General features: G+C 40.2%; 1 protein-coding gene, 1 long non-coding RNA gene and 1 other non-coding gene across 3 annotated transcripts; 1 reads left to right on the top strand and 2 right to left on the bottom strand.

Annotated features, from left to right (window-relative positions):
• Positions 1-246: 246 nt before the first annotated feature.
• Positions 247-10,192, bottom strand: LOC134159860 (uncharacterized). Its single transcript, XR_009963330.1, has 3 exons — positions 10,132-10,192; positions 1,388-1,539; positions 247-351 (listed from the first exon to the last, which is right to left on the bottom strand). It is a non-coding gene; the product is annotated as an uncharacterized LOC134159860 (long non-coding RNA).
• Positions 10,077-10,148, bottom strand: TRNAD-GUC (transfer RNA aspartic acid (anticodon GUC)). The gene has a single exon. It is a non-coding gene; the product is annotated as a tRNA-Asp (tRNA).
• A 169-nt stretch (positions 10,193-10,361) lies between the features above and the next one.
• LTA4H (leukotriene A4 hydrolase) lies at positions 10,362-25,334 on the top strand. Its single transcript, XM_062611323.1, has 19 exons — positions 10,362-10,522; positions 11,483-11,613; positions 13,407-13,527; positions 14,033-14,101; positions 14,792-14,896; positions 16,416-16,468; positions 16,699-16,771; positions 17,088-17,228; positions 17,447-17,470; positions 18,478-18,548; positions 18,662-18,773; positions 19,683-19,827; positions 19,935-20,038; positions 20,514-20,584; positions 21,159-21,213; positions 22,049-22,144; positions 22,666-22,748; positions 24,396-24,500; positions 24,814-25,334. The coding sequence occupies exons 1-19, from the start codon at positions 10,370-10,372 to the stop codon at positions 24,932-24,934; spliced, it is 1,833 nt and encodes a 610-aa protein (XP_062467307.1). The 5' UTR covers positions 10,362-10,369; the 3' UTR covers positions 24,935-25,334.
• The last annotated feature ends 355 nt before the right edge of the window (positions 25,335-25,689 follow it).

The raw sequence follows: 25,689 nt of genomic DNA, 5'->3' as shown, positions 1-25,689 counted from the left end.
ATGGTAATAGTCTTCTCTTCCTGCCTTCCACCCTCCCATTAGGGGGAAGCTAGAGTGCTTTCTTTATTTTCAATGTACTCTTACTTCTTATAGTAGCTGTATCCAAAGAGGCTGCAGAGGCTCCAGGATCCTTGGTTCTGCATATAGCCCATATGCCTTCCTCACAAAGCTTTGTAGTCAAAATCACAACATAGACAAAGGGGAAGCGAAAATGAGTCTGTGGCAGAGCCTGAACATGTACAATTGCTCCAAAGTCCCAGTCAGTGTCTGTGACAAGATCCACACTGAGCAGTGCTGTGTCCTTCCAGCCAGAAACAGGACAAACCAAGACCCCACCTCACTCAGTGTCTTCTCCCTGTTTAAGGAGAACAGCATAAGAAAGAAATATGAAGTGACTTTCCCCCTGGTGTAATCTCTCAGGTTATAGAAATCCACACGTTATAAATTTCAGGAGTTGGAAGCTGCATCCACTCAAAAACGTTTAAAGGCACTGTTAGATCTGGGCTTCATGACTGTTTAACTCTTTTGAACCTGCTTATACTCCCAGTGTCCACAACATCCTGTGGCAATGAGTTTCATAGTTTACATGGCTGCAATTGTACTCATTTAACTGCAAGAAAAGTACTTTCTTTTGCATGCCTGCTTGCCAAAAATTTCATTGGGTGCCTCCTAGTTCTCCTTTTATAAGGAACAATAAATAACCATTCCCAGTTCATCTTCTGCAGGCCACTTGTGGTTTTACAGACATCTATTTTAAAAAAAATGTTTAAAAATACATTCCCTGAGCTTTTATCAATGTCTTTACATAAACATACAACCTGTTTCATATTACTTGAGTCGGAGCCTACCATGGCTATTGTCCAACCACATATTTTAGCAACAAAAGCAAATATGTCCAGGTGAGCCTCTTGCATTGTTTTATGTATTTGTCTGGCAATATTGCTTCCTCTTTTTTAGGATTTGGTAGCAAGCACTTATTTAAAAGCAAGACTGGATGAATACTTCCCTCATTGGACTGTCTCAGACACTCAAGGTGCTCCAGAGCCTAAGTAACTGGAGAAAAAATCAGGACAAGGCGGAATCCTGCTGGATATTGGCAGTGAAAGAAGGGGAAGTGCTGTGAGCCCATGAGCTCGACTGACAGCCAGAAAATCTCACCTGCCAATGGGTGCGAGTCCCAGAAGGGCAGATAAACTTCCAATGCCTCTATGTGTGTACAGGAATCAACCTGGGGTTTGAGATTTGCTGCCAGCTGGGAGTAAGTATGGTGTGCAATTATACATTGATACAAGCTGAAGTCAAAACTGGGTGTAGCTGCTTACTTCTAATAAATATGGGGGGCTGTGCAGTGTGAAAGGTCATATGAAGGATTTGCTTTTGACAAGACTTATGTTGCTGGCCCAGAGGAAACAAAGGCTGCCCAGCATGTCTGTGCCTGCTTGTTTGCTCATTTCCTTGAGGTGGTTGGTAGACTTTCAGCTTCCTTCTGGCAGCCCATATATTGGTGTAAAATTTACCCTGCCAGGAGATGCTGGTAAGCTAAGGATGAGAATCAGCCAGAAAAAAACAACAACAACAAAAAAAAAACCAAACCCGAAAAAACAAACAAACAAAAAAACCCAATTAAAAAACCAATGTGTATATATATGTATATAAACACATAACAGGGGTGGGGAGTAGTGGAAAAAAACACCATTGAGAAGAGACAACTACTGACTCCCAGTAGAAATACTCTTTCTTATATTCTGGGAGTGGAATGACATTGAGAAGGCTTTGAGCTGTGCTTCATTAAAAGCATGAGGAGAGGGATGCTGTGGAGGCTTTAAGCTGTTATACTTGGTTTTGGCACAAGACTGTGGTTTGTCTGCACTGCTTCTGAGACCCACTTCGGTGGGGATAGCCAATACTCAGTTGGGTGTGGACTCCTTGGAGGGTGACTGAGGTTATCTCCTGAGAGCCCACACAGACCTCCCTGCAGCCCAGCCCTAGCTACTTGAGGGTGGAACATGCCAGTCTGGGGAGCTGGAGTGCATGCTGTGTTCCTCACGAAAGACCAAATCCTTTGTTTTAAGAAAGACTCTTTGTTCTCCTGGCTCACAGAGGGCACGGTGGAGGAAGGTCTCACCACTGGTCCTGAATACACATTCTAATCCCTTGACACAGACCCCTTGGCCACCCTGAGGTGCCTGAAACCAGATCCCAAACAGCTAAATGGGCTGGCTGGAACTTCAGCCACAGATCTGCAGATGTCAGGCACTTACAAAATAAATGTATTTAGGCATGTCTTCTGAAGAGGTCCCTCAAATCAATTATTTCCTTTTAGTAAGACCATTTGAGACAAAATGACACCAGCTTCTGCTAAAGAGAGCCATCTATGCTATTTCTTCAGTCCAGGCTGTGCAGGATCTACCCAAGCATCCTGGTGAGAGTCCACGATGAGAGGACCTCATCTTCAGAGGAGTCTCACCAGCAGTGTTTCTTAAGATGCCTGAGGGTCTGCCTGTTCCTCAGTGCTGTTCTTGTTCAGCTGAAGTTTTCAGCTCTGATCTCTTGGACTTTTCTGAACTTTTTTCTCTGCTGAAGGTAGTCCTAGACAACTCAACAAAGACTTCCTTCAGGTCATGTGCTGAGTACAATGAAAAATCATCTCAGCCCTTGTCCATCTGAACTCAACCAGACTCAAGCAGTAAGAATGCAGCCCCAAGCTTTCCCCTTGGGCTGGGGATGTCCACCACCTATTTCAGCAGGGAAGCCAAGGGGGTGAGGAGGAAAGGTCTGCAGTTCATGACCAGGAACAGCTCTGCACAAACCTACACAGGAGCCCTTTCCTCAGGGTACAAGGCCTTTCCCAGGAAGAGGCTGCTTCACAGTTTTGGAGCTATCCATGCACAGAAAGGGCAGAGCTATAGGCCTCCTCATGTAGGAACGTCAGCTAGCTGACGTTACACATGGTGGGCCAAGAGAAGGTGAATCCCTCTGCTGAGAGTGCCACAGGCATGGAAATCTGGAGGGATGGGGTTGCTCCATAGGTTTTTAGTGAAGAGAGTGTCACTTGAATGGCAGACATAATCAGTCTGCATGCTATGGGTCATGCTAAGCAATAAGTTGAGGGAGAAGCAGAAAGGTATTTCTGCCTTTTGAGATTGCCATGACAAAAAGCAGCCATCAGAGAAATATGAAAGTTACTGCCTGTGTTGTGAAAAAACTGACTATGACTGCTGGAGACTATCATCTCCAGTTGCTCTCAGGCTCAGGGCATCCCCATAACAGACAAAGAAGAAGTCTGCCAGTACATCTGTTTAGAGAGTCTTCCCTTCATGGCAAGAACATTGTGTGGGCTTTATCGTTATTCCCGCAAAGCAGCTGAGATCTCTGGGGGAAAGGATTAACAGAGATGACTAATGAAGAGCATTGTGGGGAGAAGCTCACCACTGCAAAGTAAATGGTGGACTTGTTAACCAATAGCCTAGATGAGGGTAAGTGAAGGCACACCTGAATTTGAGGAATAGAGTGGAGAACAAACTGTGAACAAGTGATTGCTGTTCACACCCTCAGCCCTTCATTAAGGAGTGGTGAAAACTCACACTGTCATCCAGTAATTTTAGAGAAAGCATTTTCTTTGGCTCTTTTGATAATTCTTTTGTATTCTTTCTCTTCTCTCTCCTTCCCCTCTTCCCCCCCAATAGCTTACTGTTTGATTAAACCTCTTTCATTGCTCTTTCATTGCTTGTTCTGAAAAAGAAGAGTTTGTTAAGCATTGGCATGGAATAACTGCACTTCCGCAGCTTGGCCTCTACAAGCTAAAGCCAATGCTGCTGCCCAGCAAAGCCTAGAAGAAGAGTCACAAAGGCAAATTCTGATTTTAAAACGTAAGATTCTTCTGTGCTTGACACAAACTCTTTGAAATTTGGAGGGACTGGCAACAACACGTAAGCATGTGTAGTAATATAAACATTGCTGTGATGCCAAGTCTACACATAAGAGGGAGCAGAAATGTAAAATCAAATGGTTTGCAAAATCTCCATTGGTTGGTGCTGTGTTAACAGCAGAATCCTGCAGGTGGTGTGAATGTAGTAAACCAGGCAGGAGAAATAAGCAAACCCTCTGCAACCTCAAAAACTGTATAGAGAGATACTGTCACAGTGACTGAAATGAGGAAAGCACAACTAAGATTTTCTTCCAAAACAGTAATAGAAGTTACTGCTGTTTAGTAAATATTTCTTCTCCCATTCTTGAGTAAAGACATCTGTAGTTAAGATATCTGAGTCAATAGAAGTTACTGCTGTTTAGTAAATATTTCTTCTCCCATTCTTGAGTAAAGACATCTGTAGTTAAGATATCTGAGTCATCTGCTTTTTGCTGAAGCCTTTGGGTAGTATGGTATTTTCCTGCACAGTTGTATTACTCTTGCTCTGGTTTGCATTCTTGCTATGAACTTGGATGTGAGGGACAAATACCCAGATAACTGCATACAAAAGCTCTGCACTGTCTCTCTGAAGAATCAAAAAAATGCTCAAAGAAGTGAATCTAACTTAAAAAAAAATCAAGTCAGATTAAAGGAAATCCAACCTACAGATCTACAGTCATAGACTATTGGCCCAACAATGAACTCAAAAGCAGCCAATTACTGCATGTTACACTGACCAGAAGCCGTTGCCTTGTGTGGAAGCGGGAGGTGATGGATGTATCTCTGTGCATCTGTTAGTGAAAGTCACTACCAGATGTAAGCACAATTCAATAGCACTCCTGCCCCTAAAACAATACAGAGAGTTTATCCAGAGGTCAGTTTGTATTGATCTCCAAGGAAAGGGTCACTTAAAGTTGAATCCTCTGAAAACAAACATGAAACCTCATCTTGCAAAAACTTAGATATTAAACACAGAAACTAAAATCCCTTTTGCCATCATGGAGTTTATTCTGAAAGAAAATGGGCATCTGCATCCTCTTGAAGCAAGGTGTTTATGAACATGCTTTGTGCAAAACACACATACCATACCTTTTGTTTCAATGCCATTTCTTGGATGCTTAAAATTTAGTATGAGCTTTTTTGTTTGCACCCCATGGAACAAAAAGGACCCAGTCACCCCAGAGCAGAAGTTTTTTAAAATTTATAATTGGTAAGATTATGATGCTAATAATAATTGCAGATACATAGAACACATAGATGATTTCTTCATATACTGCAATTCTGGCTGTGTAAGGTATATGTTTTGTGTGTATTTTGGTTCTCAGATGTAGAAGGATGGATGCTGCAACCGTCTGTTGGTAAATGTGAATATCATGACCAAAAAGAAGACGTGTTGTCATCCAGAAGATTTCCAAAGCTTTAACAAAGAAAGTAGCTGAGAAAAACCTAAAATGCTGAGCAGGCTAAGTGGTGTAATAGATGCTTAGCATCAAATTAACAGAGGAGTTAACTTTTCATCATCTGGATTTCTGGTTTTGAGGCAGAAGTTTTCCTTCCTTGAGCCTGTCATGATGCACCCTGAGAGTGCCAGATCTCTTCACATGGTTAAATAGCATCCTCTGGAGAGGTGTAAGCTGTGTGCATGTCTAACAACATGGAAGTTAAAAAAAAAAGAAAACTGCCTTTGCAAAAGTATTTTAAAGGTCAGAACAAAGGAGGAACTGAAAAAATTGCAAAACTTATTCCCTCCAAGTAAAAAGAAGTATGATGGAAATCATATTTAACAGACCATTTGACATGTAGAAACACAGCTGTGTGAAATGGTTGCTGGCTTCTGCAGGGAATTCAAGACTAAGAAACTATCTCAGGAAAAAAGGAAATGTAATAGATGCTTTAAAGCTGCTTAAAAATAGAACGAAAAACCTATTAATAAGATATTGCTTTAAAATATTTTCCACCCTATCTGTCCCAGGAAATGGGATCCACTACTAACTGTTCATGTACAAAACGGAACAGTTCCTTGCAAATCATTGTGCTCAAGTACTAAGTGCTCAGTGTGTTAAGAGTTCCAGGAGAAAAAATGAACATCTAATTTACCCTTATTATAAGCTAATGTTGAAAGATGCCAGGCTAGTCTGGAGTAGTCATAAAAGCACAGCATGCACGTTGGGATTGAATGCGTGTTGGTGGCCTGGGTATTTTTAATTGGAGAGTAAGTCAGCATCCCATCTGGCTTATATTAGCATTGCTCCACTGACCCAAGTGGGGTTGCAGCAATGTGTAGCACCTGAAGACCTAGACCTGTGTAAAGGCAATTTTCAATGAAAGGACCCAAAGTGCCAGCTTCTCTGTGGCAGGCTGTGCTCACAGGCACATGTCCTGCTCTGTGAAGGTGGATGTGCCAGGGAGCTGTGGGAGCAGGCTGCTGCTCCAAGGCTGGCACCATCACAGAGCTGGTTGGGGCACCAGCAGCCAAATTCTTCAGTGCAGGGAGAAGACTCATTGGGATCCTTTGGGCCAACAGTTAATGGATACTTATGATGACAGGCTAAAAGTTCTGGAATTAACATTAAATACTTCAAGGGTCAGATGGTTCACTATGATTAGGGATCAGAAGCATATAACAGCTACTGGTATAAATTGTTTTATCACTTTTTAAGGGACAACCATGTTCTTCTCTCTGACCAGCCAAAAAGTTTAGCACCAAAAGTCTCTGTAGAAGAATCAAGGTGGAATAGAGGACTTGTACCCTCCTAATTTGTCAGTTCATCACAATCATGTTGGATGTACTGTCCTGCAAAAAAAACTTGTGAACAATTTGCTATTGCCTATTCCTGTTATTAGCCCTTGCTGAGCACTTATGGAGGCATTTTTTATTCTTATTTATTTATTATTATGTTCTACCTGATCTCCCTATTTGTTGACAAGTTTCATTCCAAATGAGATCAAAATTAGTGTATTTTTAGTAGCTGGTTCTGTTTAAGTTTTCCCATTGGGACTGCCCAGAACAATTGCTGAGAACTAGATTTTAAGTAGTCTTAAAATATGAATTTATTGCTATAGTTATTAAGTTTAAGAAGGGGGTCCTCTCTTATTTTCCTTCTCCTTAGAGTAACTACCAGTGTAAAACTTCCACGATTCTCAGTGCTCCTCTCTGTGTTTCATCATTGCTAATAGCATAAAGCAGCTTCCAACATTTGCAAGCAACCTTTTGCCTTCCAAAAATCTTCTTGACAAAGGTTAATTAAAACTTTTGGCAGAGTTAAGCATACATAAACCACACTTAGTTAAATACACACATGGCTACAACACACAGAAGACAGAATACATAGAGTTACACAGGGCTTGAACATGCTCAAACAAGATTTTTAACAAGATGCTGTTAACATGCTTGGGCTGAACCTCCATCCCAGACCTTCCCTCAGCGCTGCTTTGCTATCATGCTGTGTGATCAGCAAGGCTGCAAGCAGCAGTTGACTTACCAGTCCACTCTTGTCTTGGTGGCTGGGCCACAGCTTTCTCTGCTAGCCCTAAGGCTAATACATGCTGAACTGTTGATAAGGTGGAGAGTGAGATGACTAGAAGCATAAAAAGAGATGCATCTGAAAGCTGTACATGGGTAATTCAACAGGTATTTGAAGAAGAAATCAGGGCAAGATTTCTGCTAGCAATACAGTAGTGTTTGCTCCTCCAGATTTCATCAGTGCTGGCCCTCATTCAAACTTTACTCTACAAACACTGCAGAAAGCTTCCTGCCAGTGCTCCTTTCCCTTGTGCCTCCTGTGCACTTTGCCCAAAGGGAACCCAGCCTGGACCGCACCAGGATGTTCATGGAGAGCCAAGATGGTGCAAGCAGCTGTGGCTGGGCTTGCTGTCATTGCTGCTGGTGTTCCAGCAGTGCTGGCTCCTCACTGCCAGGTGGGGTACAACAGCACAGAGCAGGTGTGTGGGAAAGATTTGCTACCAGAGGAAGGGGGAAAGAGGTTAAGCCGACCTGGGGGGAGATGGGGGAGACACCCTGTTCAATGCCCTGAGCTCCTTGTTCCTCTTCCTTTTACCTTTGCCCCACACAAATGAGAATGACTCCCTGGGACTCTCAAAGCTGCTCATCTATAGCAGTACTTTGCCTCTTGGGTAGTTTGTTATGCACTGTGAAAGCTTAATCTGAAAACAGAAACACTGACTAAGCAGGTATGGAGTTGCTTGCAAGACTCTTTTTTATGCCTGCAAAGCACTGACAGCATATTTGTTTTGAAAGAATTGCTTTTCTAATCCCTTATTGTTTTATGACAGCTGACATTGCCTGACTGGATGCCAGCACATATGAACTTCTAAATGGTTCTTACATCTTATTTTATAGTCCATTCTCTGTTTTGAAATAAACTGCCTACTAAAAAGAAATCAGTTTCCTTGTGTTTCTGTTGACATGTACATGGGTTTTGAGAAAGGGAAGTGGGCATGCAAGGAAATTCAGAAATTGTGAAAGGGAAAATATTTGGGCTATTTTTCCTTCTTTCTCCAATACATGCAACAACAGACCTATTGAAATTCCCTTCCTCTTCTGCCTGGGTTTATCTGGGCTTGCCTGCATGTTGCTCTAGTCCAGCCAGTTTATACAAAGCTCCAGGGTATCACTGTTCCTGCGGATGACGCTCACTGTCACACCCCCTTTTCTTCATGTGCTCCTCACATTCCCGTCTCAGGGTCACATCCGGATGGGACAGCTGGGGCAGTGGGATGCTCTCAGGATGCCCATGGGCTTTGCCACCAGCTGGTGAGCCCACAGAAAGCACCTCTTAGTCTTGCACTTATCTCAAGCCTTGCATCCCTCCTGTGCCTGCAGCTTCCAGAGCCCCTGGTGTGCTGCTCCCGCAGCTGTGCATACACAGGCTGAAGACATGGTGTCTCAGAACTACTCTCTAAGGGTGGCAAAGGTTAGGTTCTGCATTCTGCATTACACGTCGTTGGCTTCTGGCAATGTTTTGTCAAGAGTGATCACCCTTTGTTGCCAAACACTGCTGTCAAATTGGATCTTAGATCTTATTAAACAGAAATCATTTTTCTTGTGTATGTCCCCAGTTGACTGCTTGCTGCTGTATCTGTGTGGCTGATGTGAGGTCACTTGTGGTACAGAAATTTGCTTTAAATGCCCAGGTCAGAGCATCACATTAACTGTACTGAAACTGTCTGAGTGCACAAAGCCAGGGCCAGAGCACAGCCTCCCGGACCTCCTGCACTGAACACCAGGCACACCCAGCCCGCACTCCTAACACCTTGGCCTTGGCCTTGGCCTTGGCCTCTTGTCTCTCATCCTAATTCCTCACTCCGTTTGTGTGTGGTCAGCCATGGCTTTCTTTCCTGACTTGAAGGGATTTGGGTGATCGCATTTACTGCTCGGCATCCCGCAGAAGGGAGGCAGTCTCTTTTACCATCCTTGTGCTGAAATGTCAATAAATGGATGAATGAATAAATAAATAATGCCTTTTGGCAGAAGGATTGGGAGTAAAAAAAAAAAAAAGAGGGGGGAGTGAGGGAGTGCTTAAAAGAGCATTTCTGATGATACTGAGTAAATGCAAGCAGGGACACTGAAGTGTCACAGTTGTTTTGCAGTGCACTCTTAGCTAGCACAGCAGATGGCATGGGGTCTGCTGGCTGCAAGCACAGGCTCAGAGCTTCCTGGTCTCCCACGTTCTCACTTTGAGGGTTAAAATGAGGGGCTGCATTACCAGAGGCCACAAGATGGCCTTTGGCCTTCCACTTTTCTTCTTCTAATGTGTCCATTTTACCTGTCTGTCCCTCTTTCCATTGTTCTGACCTCAGAGGTTTGGCGGGGGAGTAAGGAAAATGGTGAATGTTTTTGAAAGGCTTAATGACCCCCGCTGTTTAGCTGATCAAACCACTTAAATACGAGAATACTTTCCTCACACGTACTGGTGGTTAAGCGGCTGAGCTTGCGAAGTGCTGCAGCGGCCTCGCTGGCCCCATGCTGCCTCGAGCCTGGAGCAGGTAGGCAACCACGAGACGCCTGTGTTTTATTTCTGCGCTTCCTGTTTTAACGTCGCGCTGCATTTCCAAAGGCCGTCTGGCAGCAGCTTTGATTTTGGGAAAGAACTGGGGTTTGCCTCTAGGGTAGAGTCTACAATAGGAAAAGGCAGAAAAACAGTCGTACCTCCCCGTCGGGGAATCGAACCCCGGTCTCCCGCGTGACAGGCGGGGATACTTACCACTATACTAACGAGGAGCTGTACAGCAGGGCGTTCCGCAGCCTTCCCTACATGGTATTTAATGGCTGGCAGCTCGGCGGTGACCCTGCCCTGGCCCCTCAGCGCCACCATGCTTGTCGGTGCGCTCCGGGAGATGTAGTTCTTCGCGCGCTGCCCTCGCCGTTCCAGGGGAGGGCGGGACTACGCGTTCCAGGGGCCGGCGCGCGGCACGCTCCTCCCTCCCTGCGGCGGGCGAGACATGGCGGTGGCCGACTCCAGCTCCTTCGCGTCGCCCTCGTGCTGCCTGACGCGGCACCTGTACCTGCGCTGCCGCGTGGACTTCGGCGCGCGGGCGCTGCGGGGCACGGCGGCCTTCACCGCGCGCGCCGAGCGCGAGGCGCTGCGCTGCCTGGTAACGGCGGGTGCGGGGCAGGAGGAGGGAGGGGCGACCCTCGCGCTGCCCGCGGCCGGGCCCGCGCTGAGGGGCAGCGGCGGGTCCGCGCTCGTAGCCGCCTTCCCTTAGCTGCCTCTTCCGTTCGTTCGGCCGGCCCGGCCCGGCCGTCCTTGCTCCCTCCCTGGGCCCTCCGCTCCTGCCCCCGGCTGGGCTGCAGCCTCTGCAGCGGTCGGCCCCGTCACCCGCGGGTAGCGGCGCTCGGCGGCCCGGGTTTCCTGTGCCTAGAGAGAAGAATATAAATATGTATTTTAAATATGTACTTTCCTGTTAAAACGGCGAAGAGCCTGTTGCCGAAAAAATGGGAATAAAGGAAAGCTATGCTTATGGCTTTTCCACACGTGTTTTATTGTGGCAGTTTCTTTCTCAGTTACCGATGCACATAAACGTGTGAACCTCCTCGGCGTTGCTTTATATGCGAAGTGAAGCTTGGGGTTTGTGGGTTTGCTTCATGCAGCCTCCATGAAATCATTTTGTGATTGGCACTTATTTTTAGACAAAAAAAAACAAACCCAAACATCCTTTTAACAACGAAGAGTGAAACTTCACTCGTGCTGCATGTGAGAGTGCTGCATTATTTAACTCGTCTTCTGTTGCATCTATCCTAGTTCCAGGATGGAAGCCTTAGCAGGGTAGTTTCCATCATGCCCTCATTTTATAGCAGCACTATGAAGTCTTTCACCTTTGTAGTTTACTTAGTGAACTCCTGTTTTCACTTTTATGGTCAGAAGTTGGTTTTCTTCCTTTTCCCCCTCCAGTTTTGTAAGCTCCCTGCTGCTCCCCTAAAATGCTGGTTCCCAGTACACAACATAGGTACTTGATTTCTCTGATTCTACTGAGTAAATACTTTTTCCTTTGGAGAGGCATGTATTTAAGGTTATTACACTACTAAAGAAGCTTGTAATATTTGCTTCATTACAGGTGTTGGATACAAAAGACGTACAGGTATTTAAAGCGACTGTGAATGGACAGGATGCAACATTTGTTTTTGGAGAAAAGCACAGTTTCAAGGGGACCCCCCTGGAGATCATGCTTCCTTTTGAACTAAGAAGGTACATACACACTGTTGCTTCTTCCTTTCGATGTTTTCCAAAATGCGCTGAGTAATCCATTTGTCTGACTGTAGAGTCATTGTGTAAACCTTGCAGAGGGACTTATAAATAGGGGTTTGCATTTATTTGATGTGATCTTGTAGATGACTTTGATATCTGGCTTTCATTAGCCGAGACTTCAGGAGGTTTTGTACCCCCAGGTCTTTTATCATGTATGAAATGACTTGCTAAAGTAAGCAGCAAAATTATGTGCAGTGTGTCACAATTTTTACAGTGCTTCTCATTAGTAATACTCTTTCTGCTTCAACTACTTGAATTTTGTCATGTTCAGAATTGCTACAGTATTTCACATGTGAAGTTGCATACTTTGCCTTTCTTTCATGCAAGGGTTGATCCTGTCTTTCTGTAGAACTGCAGGTTATCACTAGGATTAAAAAGAAACATGTTTTCAAACAATAAAGGCTGTGTTGTATTGACTATGCTAAACCAAGTCCCTAAAAACTGGAACTTGAGTTTCAGCAGCATGATGGAGACAAGAAATCATAATCTACCACCCAAGTTGGATCAGTTTAAAAGTTGTTATCAAATTACAGTACATGTTTTGATAGTTTGCTATGTATGTTGTAACTCCATGGTATCTTGCCTGCCAAAGCTGAGAGCTCTGTATCAGAAAGTTTCCTTGTTTGAATAAAATAGGATACTATGTTCTTACTATTTTGTTTCCAAAACTGGTTACTACTTCTACAAACTACTACCTCTACAAACTACAAACTACAAACCTCTCCTGTTGCTGCTGTCCTAGGAATTAGTGCAGTTTAGAACCACCTGTAATGTGGAAGAGAAAGGGATGTTATACAGTGTCAGTCCCTTTTGGGGAAATGCTTATGATCTGATGTGAAACTGAACAAGCGAAGTATGTGAACAGGCTTCAGCAGAAACATGGCTTCTTTTGGTTGACTTTCAGCCTTCTGTTTTTCAGTTTTATTGCTAGATTTCCCTGTAAGGGGAAAAAGCTACGAAGAGGGATTTGTGAGTTGTGATCATAAGAATTTATATCTTGTGTGAGATGTAGTACTCATTAAAAATCAGTGAAAAGTAAAGGGTAGGAGTTAAAACTAAAAATCTGACTGTTCAGTAAGCAGTGCGCCTTAAGGCAATACAAATTATTTTCTCCTTTCTTGTCAAAGATGTACTTTGGAATGCTGGTTATAAAGCAGATATGTATACCAGGCAGCTTATCTAGTGTCCAACTCCTCTGGTTAGCTGAAGTGTGTTCTGATTTGTGGCTGGATTGTTAAATCCAGAGAGTTGCACACCTAACCTAGAATTTACTGATAACAAAAGCCAGTACTTCTGTGTGCTTTTAGTGGCAGTGATGGTTATGATATGTCCTTACAAAATAAAAGTATGAATGTTTAAGGTTTGTGTGTGTTCTTTTGTTAGCAAGCTGGTCTTATACTTACATGTAAAATGTTAGGTAGTTGTGACAAAAAAATATATATGTATATAGCTGGTCCAAATGGTTTAAAGAAAAAGTCCATGTTCTCCTTAAAGAGAGGAGAGGAAAAGTTTCTAGTTAATAAAAAACAGAAGTGTCTTGGGACATTCAAATAAACCAGGTAATCTTTGCTATCATAGTTGAAAGGGAAGAGTTTTTAATATGCTGCTTGAACTTATTTTTAGTGTTTTTGAGACAATGCTGCAGACCTATTTTCTAGAAATCATTGTAGAGGAATTTCAATAGCGATGAGGAGTTGTGTCAAAACAGTCTGATTGTATTCCTTATTACACAGGGGACAAGAAGCTATTGTTGAAATCTCTTTTGAAAGCTCTCCAAACTCTTCAGCTCTCCAATGGTTTACTCCAGAGCAAACTTCTGGAAAGAAACACCCATTTCTCTTCAGCCAGTGTCAGGTTGAGTGGATAATTATTTATTTTTAATTTTAACACTTTTTATTTACATACCACTGTAATTCTCCCAGGTTTCCAAAGAGGCATAGAGCAGGGCTGGTAGGTATAAGTACAGTAACCCATAACCTCTAATTGCATGTGTATCAGAGGTCCTAAATGAAAGCACTTAATAAGTCAGGACATTGCTGAGATTTTATTATATGTTTGGAATTTAAGAATTCCAGAACTGCTTTACCCTCTCCAGTATTCTTGTTGAAGTACGCACAGTCCCGTGTGATCAATATATGTGGCTATTGATCTGTCTTACCTACCATTATTTCTGTCAGAAAAGTCTTAACTATGAAAACTACTATAAGCTGTGATAGGAAGAATTTGCAGATTCGTTTGCAGATAACAGATTTTCTCTATTTCCAGTACTGTATATTGGTTTGATTTATTTCTAGTCCTCTGTATCAGAAGCATTGTTATGTTTTAGCTCCCTTTTTTTTTTTTTTTTTCTCCTGTCCAGGCTATCCACTGCAGGGCCATCTTTCCATGCCAGGACACACCTGCTGTGAAACTAACCTACTATGCAGAGGTAGATGAACTTGTCGTGTCTAACTAAAGACAACTACTACAATGGGTGAATTATTATTCTAGGCCACATTCCACCAGCTACAAAAAAATAAAACCAGAGAATATTGACTTTTAGCTTAATGTAAGAGCCAAAACCTACTTATCTTCCTTGTGGCACTTCTGTAGCCTTACCATTTTCTTTTAGATATATCATCTCATTTTTCGTTCACATATATCTTTCTTTCCAAAATAAAAAAGTAAGTGCCGTAGTAGGAAAGAATTATGTTTTTAAGTCAGGAAAAGCTGACAGTAAGACAACAAAGAGTGCTGTAAAGTATAAATACTTTAAATGACTCTCATGTATGCCATAAGTAATATGTTCCGTTTACATAGATACATAGTCAGGGGATCTTTGCAGTCCTGGCATAAGCAGTCTGATTGTTTTAAGGAAGCAAAAAGTGAGATGTGCAATGTGATATTACAATTCAGTAGTCTGAAGAAAGTGAATTTTTTTAATTTCTGTCAGAGGTAATCCTTCTGGTTAATTAAATATTGCCAGCCTTTAAGATAGTATTTTCTATATGCCATACATCCTACTTGACCGAGAGGACTTAACAACAAATCTGGGCTACTCTTTTTGCTATCACTGTTTCTAGTATATTGTATGGTCCCTTGTGGCAGTTGACTTCCTCATAGTTGGGTAACCTTTCAGATATCAGTTCCTAAAGAGCTGGTGGCTCTTATGAGTGCTAATCGTGATGGAGAGATGCCTGACCCAGAGGACAGCAGTCGGAAGATATACTGTTTCAGTCAGAACGTAAGTGCTCTGTACTAGTAAGCAGATGCCTAAGGCATCTTATTCCCAATGCGTGCAGTTCTGCTTTCTCTGTGGAGCCAAAACATTTGCCTCTGTCTAGTGCATAAGGCTTCTATAAGTTATCCACGTGTCCCTTGTTAATTTCTCTTATTATTATTATTAGTGGTAGCAGCAGTGGTTTTGTGTTATACCTTAGTTACTGGACTGTTCTTATCTCAACCCGTGGGAGTTACATTCTTTCGATTCTCCTCCCTGTCCCTCCGGGAGCTGGGGGAAGGAAGAAGAGGGGGGAGGGACGTGAGTGAGCGGCTGTATGGTTCTGAGTTACCAGCTCAGCTTAAACCATGACACCAGGGCTGTATGTTATCTAGAAATACACTATTGGTAAGTTTGGTGGACATGTACAAGGAATAACATTTAGTCAAATTGAAATTACACACTTCGTAATATAGAAAACCATTCAATTGATTTCTTAGAAAAGGCATGTGTTTCATTAAACAAACAAACAAAAAAAAAAGTAAAATGCATTAAACACCAAATAGATAAATCAAAAAAGAGAAATGCATTAAGAAAGGCACCCACATCATCTAATGTAGAAGACTGTGAGACTGATTTGTTAGAAAAGGCAAGTGTTTCCTTAGACAAATAAGGGTAACACATAAAATTCAATGATACCTGTGTGTTCTAAGCTCACTTAAAACTACCTTTTTTATTTGGTCCTGCGCGTCCAGGCTAGTAAGAGATGTAGTGAAAAGCAGCGTCTGTAAAAATGAATTTATAACCCAACAGCCGTAGAGATTTGAAGTAATTGATATACTGATATATATATATCATATATTGACATATATGATATTACTTATTCAACATTGTTTAGTCAGATAAATGGAACTTTTATAGGGATGGTTGTATTTTCCCCTTTTATTTTCAGAGCAGCACAAGAAAGCATTTCTCTATAAAGAAGCTGCAGCTTTGGATTTTTTTTCATTAAAATAACAAATATTTAGCATTTTTTATTTAAATTTAAATATTTTAATTTCACGCATGGACATCAATTATATAGTTTTTGATTTTGCTGAGTCTTTTACATCCAAAAATATTCTTGTTTGCTTCAGTTCATTAAAGCTCTTCCGTGTCTTTCTGTGTGATACAACTGCCCTTTATCTGAGCAGTATGTCTAAACTCCTTCTTCTGTAACATTTAACAGAGCTGGAATGAATATGGAAAACTGACTTTCTTTTGAACAGTGATGAAAGCAGTGGCATTTTTTTGTGCAGATTTTTTTCAAACAGAAATGATACAACTTTGTGGCCCTGGTGTGAAACATCTGTGAAATGAGTACTTGTAGATAAAGGAGTATCACTTGGGGAGAAAAAACAATGCCTTTGTTATAACATAAGGAAAGAAACTATGGAGGAAATGTGCACACTTCTTATTTACATACCTTTGTTTTTCTTCGAATAAGGGGTGTTGATTGCTCACATTACAAAGAAATTCCTTTTTTTCTCTTCTTCTCCACTAGGTTCCCATACCTTGCTATTTGATTGCTTTAGTGGTTGGAGCTTTAGAAAGCAGGTGAGTGAATTTGCACAAAGTAAAAATATTGGTAATCATAATAAATCTTTGGAGATTTTTTTTGCTTGTTTCTTGGTCTTGTTTCTAGTTTTAAAAGGTCTTAGAAGTTCAATGAACCTGTCTATTTGTATCAAACTGCATGTATTTTGATTCACTTTTGCCCCTGTGTTAGCTTCCCATAGAATTATTTCTAGTTGATAGTGTCTTAGCGGAATTTTTACTTTCAACAGAAAGATTGGCCCAAGGACACTGGTGTGGGCTGAAAAGGAGCTAGTGGATAAATCAGCCTATGAATTTGCTGAGGTGGGTAATTTTTTTTAACAAAGAAATGTTTTGTAAATTAATTGTTTCACGTAACATTGGGAAAAGAGCAGGCTGCAGTTCAGTGTTTTGTTCATCTGTAGCTCTCCTTTCTCTTCCTCCCACCCCCAAAAATGCTGCTGTTCTATCACCACCCAAAACTACTACTGAAAGTAAATACTGGTACAGTCTTGTGCTCATTTTGCATGTGGGACATGCCAAGGTGAAAGAGAATGAAGTATGGAATCCGTAGCTTATTACTTGTTCAGTGTTTGTAGCCAGAAGTGATGTTAGAAGCTAATGTAAATTCTTGTTTCAGGCTGAAGCTATGCTGAAAACAGCAGAAGATTTAGCAGGACCCTACGTATGGGGACAGTATGATTTGTTAGTCTTGCCACCTTCTTTTCCTTATGGTGGTATGGAGAATCCTTGTCTTACTTTTGTAACTCCAACACTATTGGTAAGTGTAACACTGATAAAAGTCAGCTTTTTCTTAGGGCTTGCTTATCCATCAAGTGATGGATATTAACCCACAAATGGGATTAATGTTTCCCCTCGAAAGAACTGTAAAGATTCCTGCCCCTCAGGAGTTAGGAATCATAATGGAAATGCATTAAGTGGTATAATTTGAGGTTTACTTGAACTGACTGCCTTTTTTTTGGTTTGTTTTCTTTTCAGGCAGGTGACCGATCACTATCAAATGTAAGTGCAAAATAAGTTAATGTCTTCAAGTAGAACACAACTTGAAGTTGTATCTTAGCTTCCTTTGTAATAGATAACCTGTGAGAATTAAAAATTAAGGCAGTAAGTCAAGAATTCTTACAAAGTGAGTTTTAGTTCTAAGTAAGCTGTAGAAAACTGTAGATGTACCTATTTTGTATAACAAACTGATGAAAGTAACACGGGTGCCTGTATGCATAAGGGTCTGACTGAAGTTAGCTGCTCAATAGCTTTTTTTCTCTCCTGTGTATAGATATGTTTAAAAACCACAACTGAATTGATCTAATTGAAATTGTTTGTAGGGAATTTTTTTCCTCTCTGTCTGTGCACTAGAACTCGGTTCTAGTACAGAACAATACTAAAACTGTGTAGTTTAAAAGTGGAAATAATGAGTGTGATTTGAGTAAATTCTAATTTTTCTGGAAAATTGAGTACTCTGGGTGCTGTTTTATCTCATATGTCTTTCTACTAGACTGATGCAGTGCTGAAAAGAAAAGAGGATATGATTGCCTTATCCCAAGAAAACTGAAATATCTGACATGGATGCTTTTTAATGTATCATGCATCATTATCTTCTAGGGGTGACCTTTTTTTTCCTGTTTGGTATTTTAGATCATCCCAGCACTGCAGAAATCGCTAAGGTGGGAAGGTAGTACTAGTCTGTCACTTGGCTTGGATCCAGTATTCTGAAATGTGATTTCACAAACAAGTGCCTGCATTGTGCTACCAGAGAAGTCAATTTTGTTGATCATTGTGGGTCTATGACTTGCAGGCTGGACATTCAAAATTATTACTGGAATAGGTTCAGTATGATAGTGTTAATGCTCTAAATAAAATTCATATGGGTAAGTTTATAGAACTGTGAATGCTAACCAGCTTTGGGAATGTAATGCAATAAAGGAGATCCCTTTTGTTTTCCTGTTGGGATTTGATGTTCATTTTCCAGAGGACTCTAAATGATAGATCTGTCACTGTTTTCTGTGTTTTAGGTTATTGCTCATGAAATCTCTCACAGTTGGACAGGAAACTTGGTAACAAATAAAACATGGGAGCATTTTTGGTAGGTGTGATGTTCAGTGCAATGCAAATCATAATTTAAAATCAATCTGTAAAGAAACCAACTAAATTAATTTTTCCATTCTAGTAGTTCTGACTTTATCAATATATTTCCAGGCTGAATGAGGGACATACTGTATACCTGGAACGCAGGATTGGTGGTCGGTTGTTTGGTGAGCAGTTCAGGCACTTTCAAGCCCTAGGAGGATGGAGGGAACTGCAGAATACGGTACATATTTTTAAGCATATACCCAAATAAAACAAAGCTAATTTCATGTGTTTCCCACAAAGACTTGTATATTCAGCTTTCCTAACACTTTCCTAATTGGAGGATAAGCATCTTTGATTCCAAGGTATAGGATCTCTTCCCAAGGTAATAGCCTACTATACTCAGATTAGGTAAAGCTTTTTAAATTGTTTGAAGCTGTCCTTTGCAGATTCTTTTAGTTGTTCTGGGTATGGCTAAATTGCAGTAATACTTCTTAGCGTACTGGTAAGCAGCTGAAGCTGAAAGCTTATCAAAATTATCTGCAAGCATGACCATCAGAATTTCCAGTGCCTCATGCAGATTTTCCCTCTGTACTGTGTTATAATTGAGCATATTCCTAATCTGTAAGTGTTTTAGTTTTGTGTTTAGGTAGCATAGTTAAACTTAGTTTTCAGATTTCTGGCCTGTGATATTTCCAGCCCTCTTATTCAGTTTTGTGATGTAGTTTTACCTGATGTGCTATGATTATTTTCTTGTATTTTATTCTTGATAGCACCCATTTAAATCAAGTAGTTTAAATAGTTTGTTAATGAAGATATAGAAATATATATATAATGAAATATAGATAGTTTACTAGGTGCTCATGTTTGGCAAACATGGCAATAATTAACTGCATTGAGACAGCTAGAGCAAAGGGTGATTTATCTTAACATCTTTGATCAGACACTAATAAAACAAGATGAGAAAGAAGTTCAGCTAAACTGTGTTTTGTGCAGATTCAAAACTTCAGAAAAAAGAATGAGAAAGAATGCTTTGCAATGAGATCATCTTAGTTTTGGATGGACAGTACCCTTATAAATAGGATTAGTCGTGATTTGCAGGGGTGCTGGTTTTCCTAGATGAATATATTTTCTTGTGTCTTTGTCACAGATAAATACTCTTGGAGATAAAAATCCTGTAACTAACCTCATCCCTAATCTGAATGAAGTAGATCCTGATGTTGCCTATTCATCTGTTCCATATGAGAAAGGCTTTGCTTTGCTTTTTTACCTTGAACAACTTCTTGGAGGACCAGGTAAGTGTTAGTGAGACTTCATATATTATTGCTTCCCATTTTAATTTCAAAAACTGAAACAGTTTTGTTTTGTTGTTTTTTTTTTTTTTTTGTCTTGTAACTGCTAGATATCTTCATTGGCTTCTTGAAGGCTTACGTTCAACAGTTCGCTTATAAGAGCGTAATAACGGAGGACTGGAAGAAGTTCTTATACTCTTACTTCAAGGATAAGGTTGGATAGTATTTAAAACTAATTGCTTGAAACCTTTTAGTTACATGAAAATATGGCATAGCTCAAGAATTACCTTCTTTAAGGACCAATTCCTTAGTTTTCTTTATCTTAGGACCTTAATATGATGTTGTTTGGCATCTTACAAAAGATGGCTTTGCATTCTTATGTTGGTTTGGGCTTTTGGGTTGTTTTTTGCTTGGTTGGTTCATTGGTTTTGTTTGGGTTTTTTTGTGGGGAGAAGGAGGGAATGTGTTTTGGTTTTGTGGTTAGTTTTGTTTTTTTTCCTAGAAGGGAATATTTTGTTTTGAAGGATAGAATTCTCCAGAGTAATTGGAGGGATGTTAAAAAAAAAAAAAAAACAAACAGCAAAATAAAACCCAAAATCCAAAACCAATATTGGTACTGGTTTTCATAGGGCATGCTTTTCTCTGTAGACAACATTTCAAACTGAGTAAGAATTTATGTTGCTTTGTAGGTAGATGTTCTTGATAAAGTTGATTGGAACTCATGGTTTCATGCTCCAGGAATGCCACCAGTGATGCCTGTGTAAGCTGCATTCTTTTATAGTCCATGTTTTCCTTCTCCAGATTGTAATTTATGACTGTTTGGAAAATTATGTGCAGTTTGTAAACAGGGTAGAATTCCTCCCACAAACTTTTGATTTGAACATGTCCTACTACTATGTGGAAATTGGTATAGGTGTTTACAGGAGAAAAAGGTGTCACTGTTAATAGTTTTGATTTTTTTAGTCTGATGGAAATTCATTTTGCTTTGAAAGATGCCAGGAAAGAGTCTTTTTTTTTTTTTTTCTTTTTTTTTTTGTCAGTTTGTTACAACAGTATTCTCTTTTCAGCTATAAACTAGACTATACGCTCAGAAGTACCGATTATTTTAGGAGTGCATGGGATCAAATATCATCTGTGCACAAAGTGCTTCTAACTAAAACTGAAATATGTTTCATTATAATAGATATTTTGTAAATTGTACTGCAGTATGGAGTTGAAGCCTACAACAGACAAATATGGAGCCATTTGAAAATAATTTCTAAGCATTCTGTAAAAACATTACCGGAGCTTTTTGTGTTTCTAAAGTGTGATCCTTTGTTTTTAATATTTGACAGGTATGACATGACACTAGCAAATGCTTGTGTTGCCTTGAGCCAAAGATGGATCAAAGTGAGTGATTAAATAACGCTGAGGTGTCTGTATCTTGAAAAGCTAGCTCTTTTTATAAAAAGTGAGCCATCCTCTTCTGAAATACATTGTTTGCTGAGAGTGTATTTATGGTGATGGTATAGCCGTCAGGGTTATTTGCATTTCATAGACTAGCCTTTCATCATAGAATCAGAGCACTTCCTATAACTTCTATATGTGAAGTGCAGTACATATTTTAAAGGGGCACACAGCCAGCTTTTTTTTTTATTGTATGTAGTAATCAAATTGAGAATATTGTTTTTGAAACCTTGATATTGTGGTTTGATTTAAAAACAAATACCAAAGTATCCCTACATTACTGATTTTATTCTATTAGCAATAATTCCTGTATGCTTTACTGGAGCTAGTATGCATTTCTCATCAAAAACTGAAATACATCAATCATAATAAGTAACTAATACCATACAATCTTCTCATAATTTTAGCCATAAAACTCATACAACTAATAGAGAATTCAGCATACCTTCCTTTTGTTACCTAGCTGTGTGGCTTTTTGTTGAATATGTATGTTAGCCATAACATTCTTCTTCTCAGTATTACTTTTCCTATTGAAAGTGTTTGATTTTTCACTTAACTGTAACAGAAGGACAGTGGAGAGAAAACAAGTGGGAATTGAAATAAAGAATACTAAACATCAGATAGTAGCTTAAGTCCCTACTTTTCCCTTGTCACATCTTGCATGAATACAAATCAATATCATAAAAAATGTGGAATGGCTCAATAGTCCAAACAAAAAATTACACCCGATTGTACTTTGAAATACCAATTAAAAACTTAAGTAACCATTCCCTTTTAGGCAGAAGAGAGTGATTTGGGCTCATTTAGCTCAGCAGACCTGAAGGAAATGTCATCTCATCAGTTGATTGAGTTCCTGGCCCTGTTGCTTCTGGAGGTAAATGCACACCTAGGGTTGCTTTATTCTGGTATCACAAGAGGAGACATGGAGCCCAGTGTGCTTTGGAATTAAGCTGTCCATTTTCTTTTAAGTTTTACAAAGATAATCCTCTCTCAGCATACATAGTTACTGAAACCTTCAGCTGTGCCTCCCTGATTATGTTTGGCTCTTAAGCTAACAAACAACATACAGAGTATTTTGGATTGAAAGGTAAAACCAAAACTATAAGGTGCTTGAATTTGTCTGTGTTTGATGTCAAAGCGAATAAGCAATAAATACAACAGAATATTGTGTTTTGAATGTTTTGGTAGTACTGGATGTGGGAATTTGCTAAGGCTTATTCTTTGCCCCTTCCCTAATACAATGAGAAGGTGAAAGAAACAAATACAAATATTTGTTATGGTAAGCTTTTAATTCCTTTGTATCATCAATTTCCTAGGATGAATTTGTTTATTTTTTATATATGTGGCTTGAAGTGTGCTTCTGGCTTATTCTAACTAAGCAATTTCCTTTTTCAGTCTCCTCTTCCAGTGTCACATGTCCAGCGAATGCAGCAAGTATATGACTTCAATGCTATAAACAATTCTGAAATAAGATTCAGGTTTGTTCTAGTATGGGCATTTTTCTAATCTTAAATGCTTTCATAGAACAAAGTGTCCTGCTTCATGAATTGTCTGAGACATACTGTTGTACAGAACTGGTGCAGGTTTTTTGGGTGTGTTTTGTTGTTGTGGGCTTTTTTGCAAGTGCATGCGCAAACATGCTTACCAGAGTGGTGCTGTTACTCGCGAATTGAGTAAATACAGTGTAGAATCATAGAATAGTTAGGGTTGGAAAGGACCTTAAGATCATCAAGTTCTAACCCCCTGCCATGGGCAGGGACTCATCACACTAAACCATGCCACCCAAGGTTCTGTCTAACCTGTCCTTGAGCACCGCCAGGGATGGAGCATTCACAGCTTCCTTGGGCAACCCATTGCAGAGTAGAGGGGCAGGATCACCTCCTTTGACCTGCTGGTCACGCTCCTTTTGATGCAGCCCAGGGTACGGTTGGCTTTCTGGACTGCAAGCGCACACTGCTGGCTCATGTTCATTTTCTCATCGATCAACACCCCCAAGTCCTTCTCTGCAGCACTGCTCTGGATCTCTTCTCTGCCCAGCCTGTAGCTGTGCCTGGGATTGTAGAGCTGGACATGAGCAGTGGACTAGCTCTGTTTTATTTTCATCTGCCATACTAGCAAAGGAACCTGACAACTTATTTTGGGGGTGGTATTGGATAATAGAATAGGGAGCCTTTCTGTGAATCAGTGATGCCTGAAAAATCTTTCTAATATTTATTTACTCAGGTCTGGGTCTCTGGACTAACCTACTCACTTCTGCTGCGATGCCAGTGAGGTTTTTTTCAACACAACTTGAAAACTTTTTTATCATTTCCATGCTCACTATCACAAACCTTTTGTCACATCAGAAAAAAAAGTACATATCAAAGGAAGTTTCTAATCAGTTAGGAAATGCTCCTGGCTAAATGGCTTGATTCTTCTGCCATCCTAATCAGTTAGGTTTGTATTTATGCATTGTGTTCCCACAGGTCACACGATAAAAAAAGCTACTGTTGAGGACATAAGTAATCTTTACAAGTATCTTGAAGTATTGTGTGTTTTGTGACTGTTACATACTTGGATACATTTGCAATAGTCACGATTATTCTGCTTTAACTCTCTTAGACTATGCACGACTTCTGCCTTGACGAACTTAGAGTTGTTTCTTATCAAAAGCCCTAAGTATTTGAAATATACAGTCTAGTTTCTACTTCTTGTAACAAGAACAATTTCTTAATAGCTTTAAAACAAAACAAGCATGCCAGTTGCTTGGTGGCATTCTGGGGTGGCTTTTGTTAGGAGTTTTTTTAATCACTTGGTCAAATATGACAAGTGCTATATAATTCAGCCCTAATTCTGAGTGATGCAACTGGACACCACTGTAATATAGAAGACATGTATAGCTGCAGAAAATGATCAAACCATTTTGGAGAAAGCTTGAAGCAATTTTTTCTTATTTTATAGAAAAGCCCACTTTTGTAGCATGCTAGTCAAACACTGAATATTTTATGTTGAACTTGGCTTGAATATCATTCCCATGATGACACAGCACTGCCCAGTGTGCTTATGGGAACAGAATCATAAGATAACCACTGCAGATAAAAATTTTTAAAAGTATAAGGTTTTTTTGGTTTTATTTTTTTTCTCAGATGGCTGAGACTCTGCATCAAGGCCAGGTGGGAAGAAGCTATTCCTCTGGCTCTAAAAATGGCAACAGATCAGGGCAGGATGAAGTTTACTCGACCCTTGTTCAGGTAAAAGCAATTACCAAATTGTAGGAGCTCATGCTGTTGGCATTTTTAGTATTACGGAATGTATAATACTTGACGTTGTACATGTATGCTATGCTTCAAAGTGATACAGTACAGAATTTTCTGTATACTATGAACAAGCTTCTCTTCAGAGTTACTATCCACTTGCTGATGTTTCTTAGTAGAAGGCGGCTTGGTGTCCCAGTATGCACCTTAATGTGAGGCTTTCAAAGGAAAAGTAAAACCTAGATAAAATCCCCATTGTACTATTTCCCTGTATTCTTGTAATGGGGCCTTTTTTCTCCTCCTTTTGCAGGGACCTTTACAGTTTTGACAAGTGTCGAGATCTGACTGTCAAGACATTTCTGGAGCATAGAGCCTCTATGCACCCAGTCACTTCAATGCTTGTGGGCAAAGACTTAAAACAGGAGCAGTGACAAATTTATTGATTTTTTTTTTTTGATGTTTTCTTGCTGCTGGAAGAGGAGACTGATTCCACAAACTGTTGATACGTGTGCTCGATTACACCATGAAATGCTCTGCTGCTTTGGTACTAATTTAGCTTAAAATGAACTTTCCAAATCAAGTTCAGTACTTCCTATTTTGCGTTTACAAATAAAACAGCAAAACTGCTAAATCTCTGTATCTGGGAGAATGGTTTTGTTACAAGTGATTTTTAGAACACACAGGAAAGCTGTTCCAAGACGTAGTCATTTGTCTGTCATGGAATTTAAAAACAAGAAAAACTAATTGGTGAGTGATATGGCTCATTGTGCACAGCTTTCTTTTTCGTAGCAACATGCTTGAAGACTAAAAAATAAATCTTTACATTGTCTACTTGTCTGTGTATTGATCTCTACAAAAAGTTTTCAAATAGTAGTTTTATTTGCTCTTCTATGTTGAGGGAGCAATTTTTATTACAGGTCCAAGAGGACTGTGAAGATGCAAATGGATTTCAACCTACTGTATAGGAGGGTTTAAGCCCAAGTCTTTCCTTCCCCTGTTTGAATTTTTTAATAGTTGCATTTTTTAGCAGTTCTGGGCAGTTCCCCTTATGCTAATATCACAATTTAGAGATAAGTTTAAAAACAGTCAGAGGTGCCATTTTCCTTATGATTTTTACAGCACTGCAGTTCAAGTGGATGGTTTAGGTGAAGCTGTTGTGAATGCTGCCATCTGTAGATTGTTTTTT

The sequence above is a fragment of the Pezoporus occidentalis genome, unplaced genomic scaffold (assembly GCF_034315485.1).
Source record: "Pezoporus occidentalis ecotype Australia unplaced genomic scaffold, CSIRO_AGI_Poc_V1 ctg152, whole genome shotgun sequence".
NCBI lineage: Eukaryota > Metazoa > Chordata > Aves > Psittaciformes > Psittacidae > Pezoporus > Pezoporus occidentalis.
Note: the sequence above shows the minus strand (reverse complement) of the source record. Positions and strands in the feature narration are given on the sequence as shown.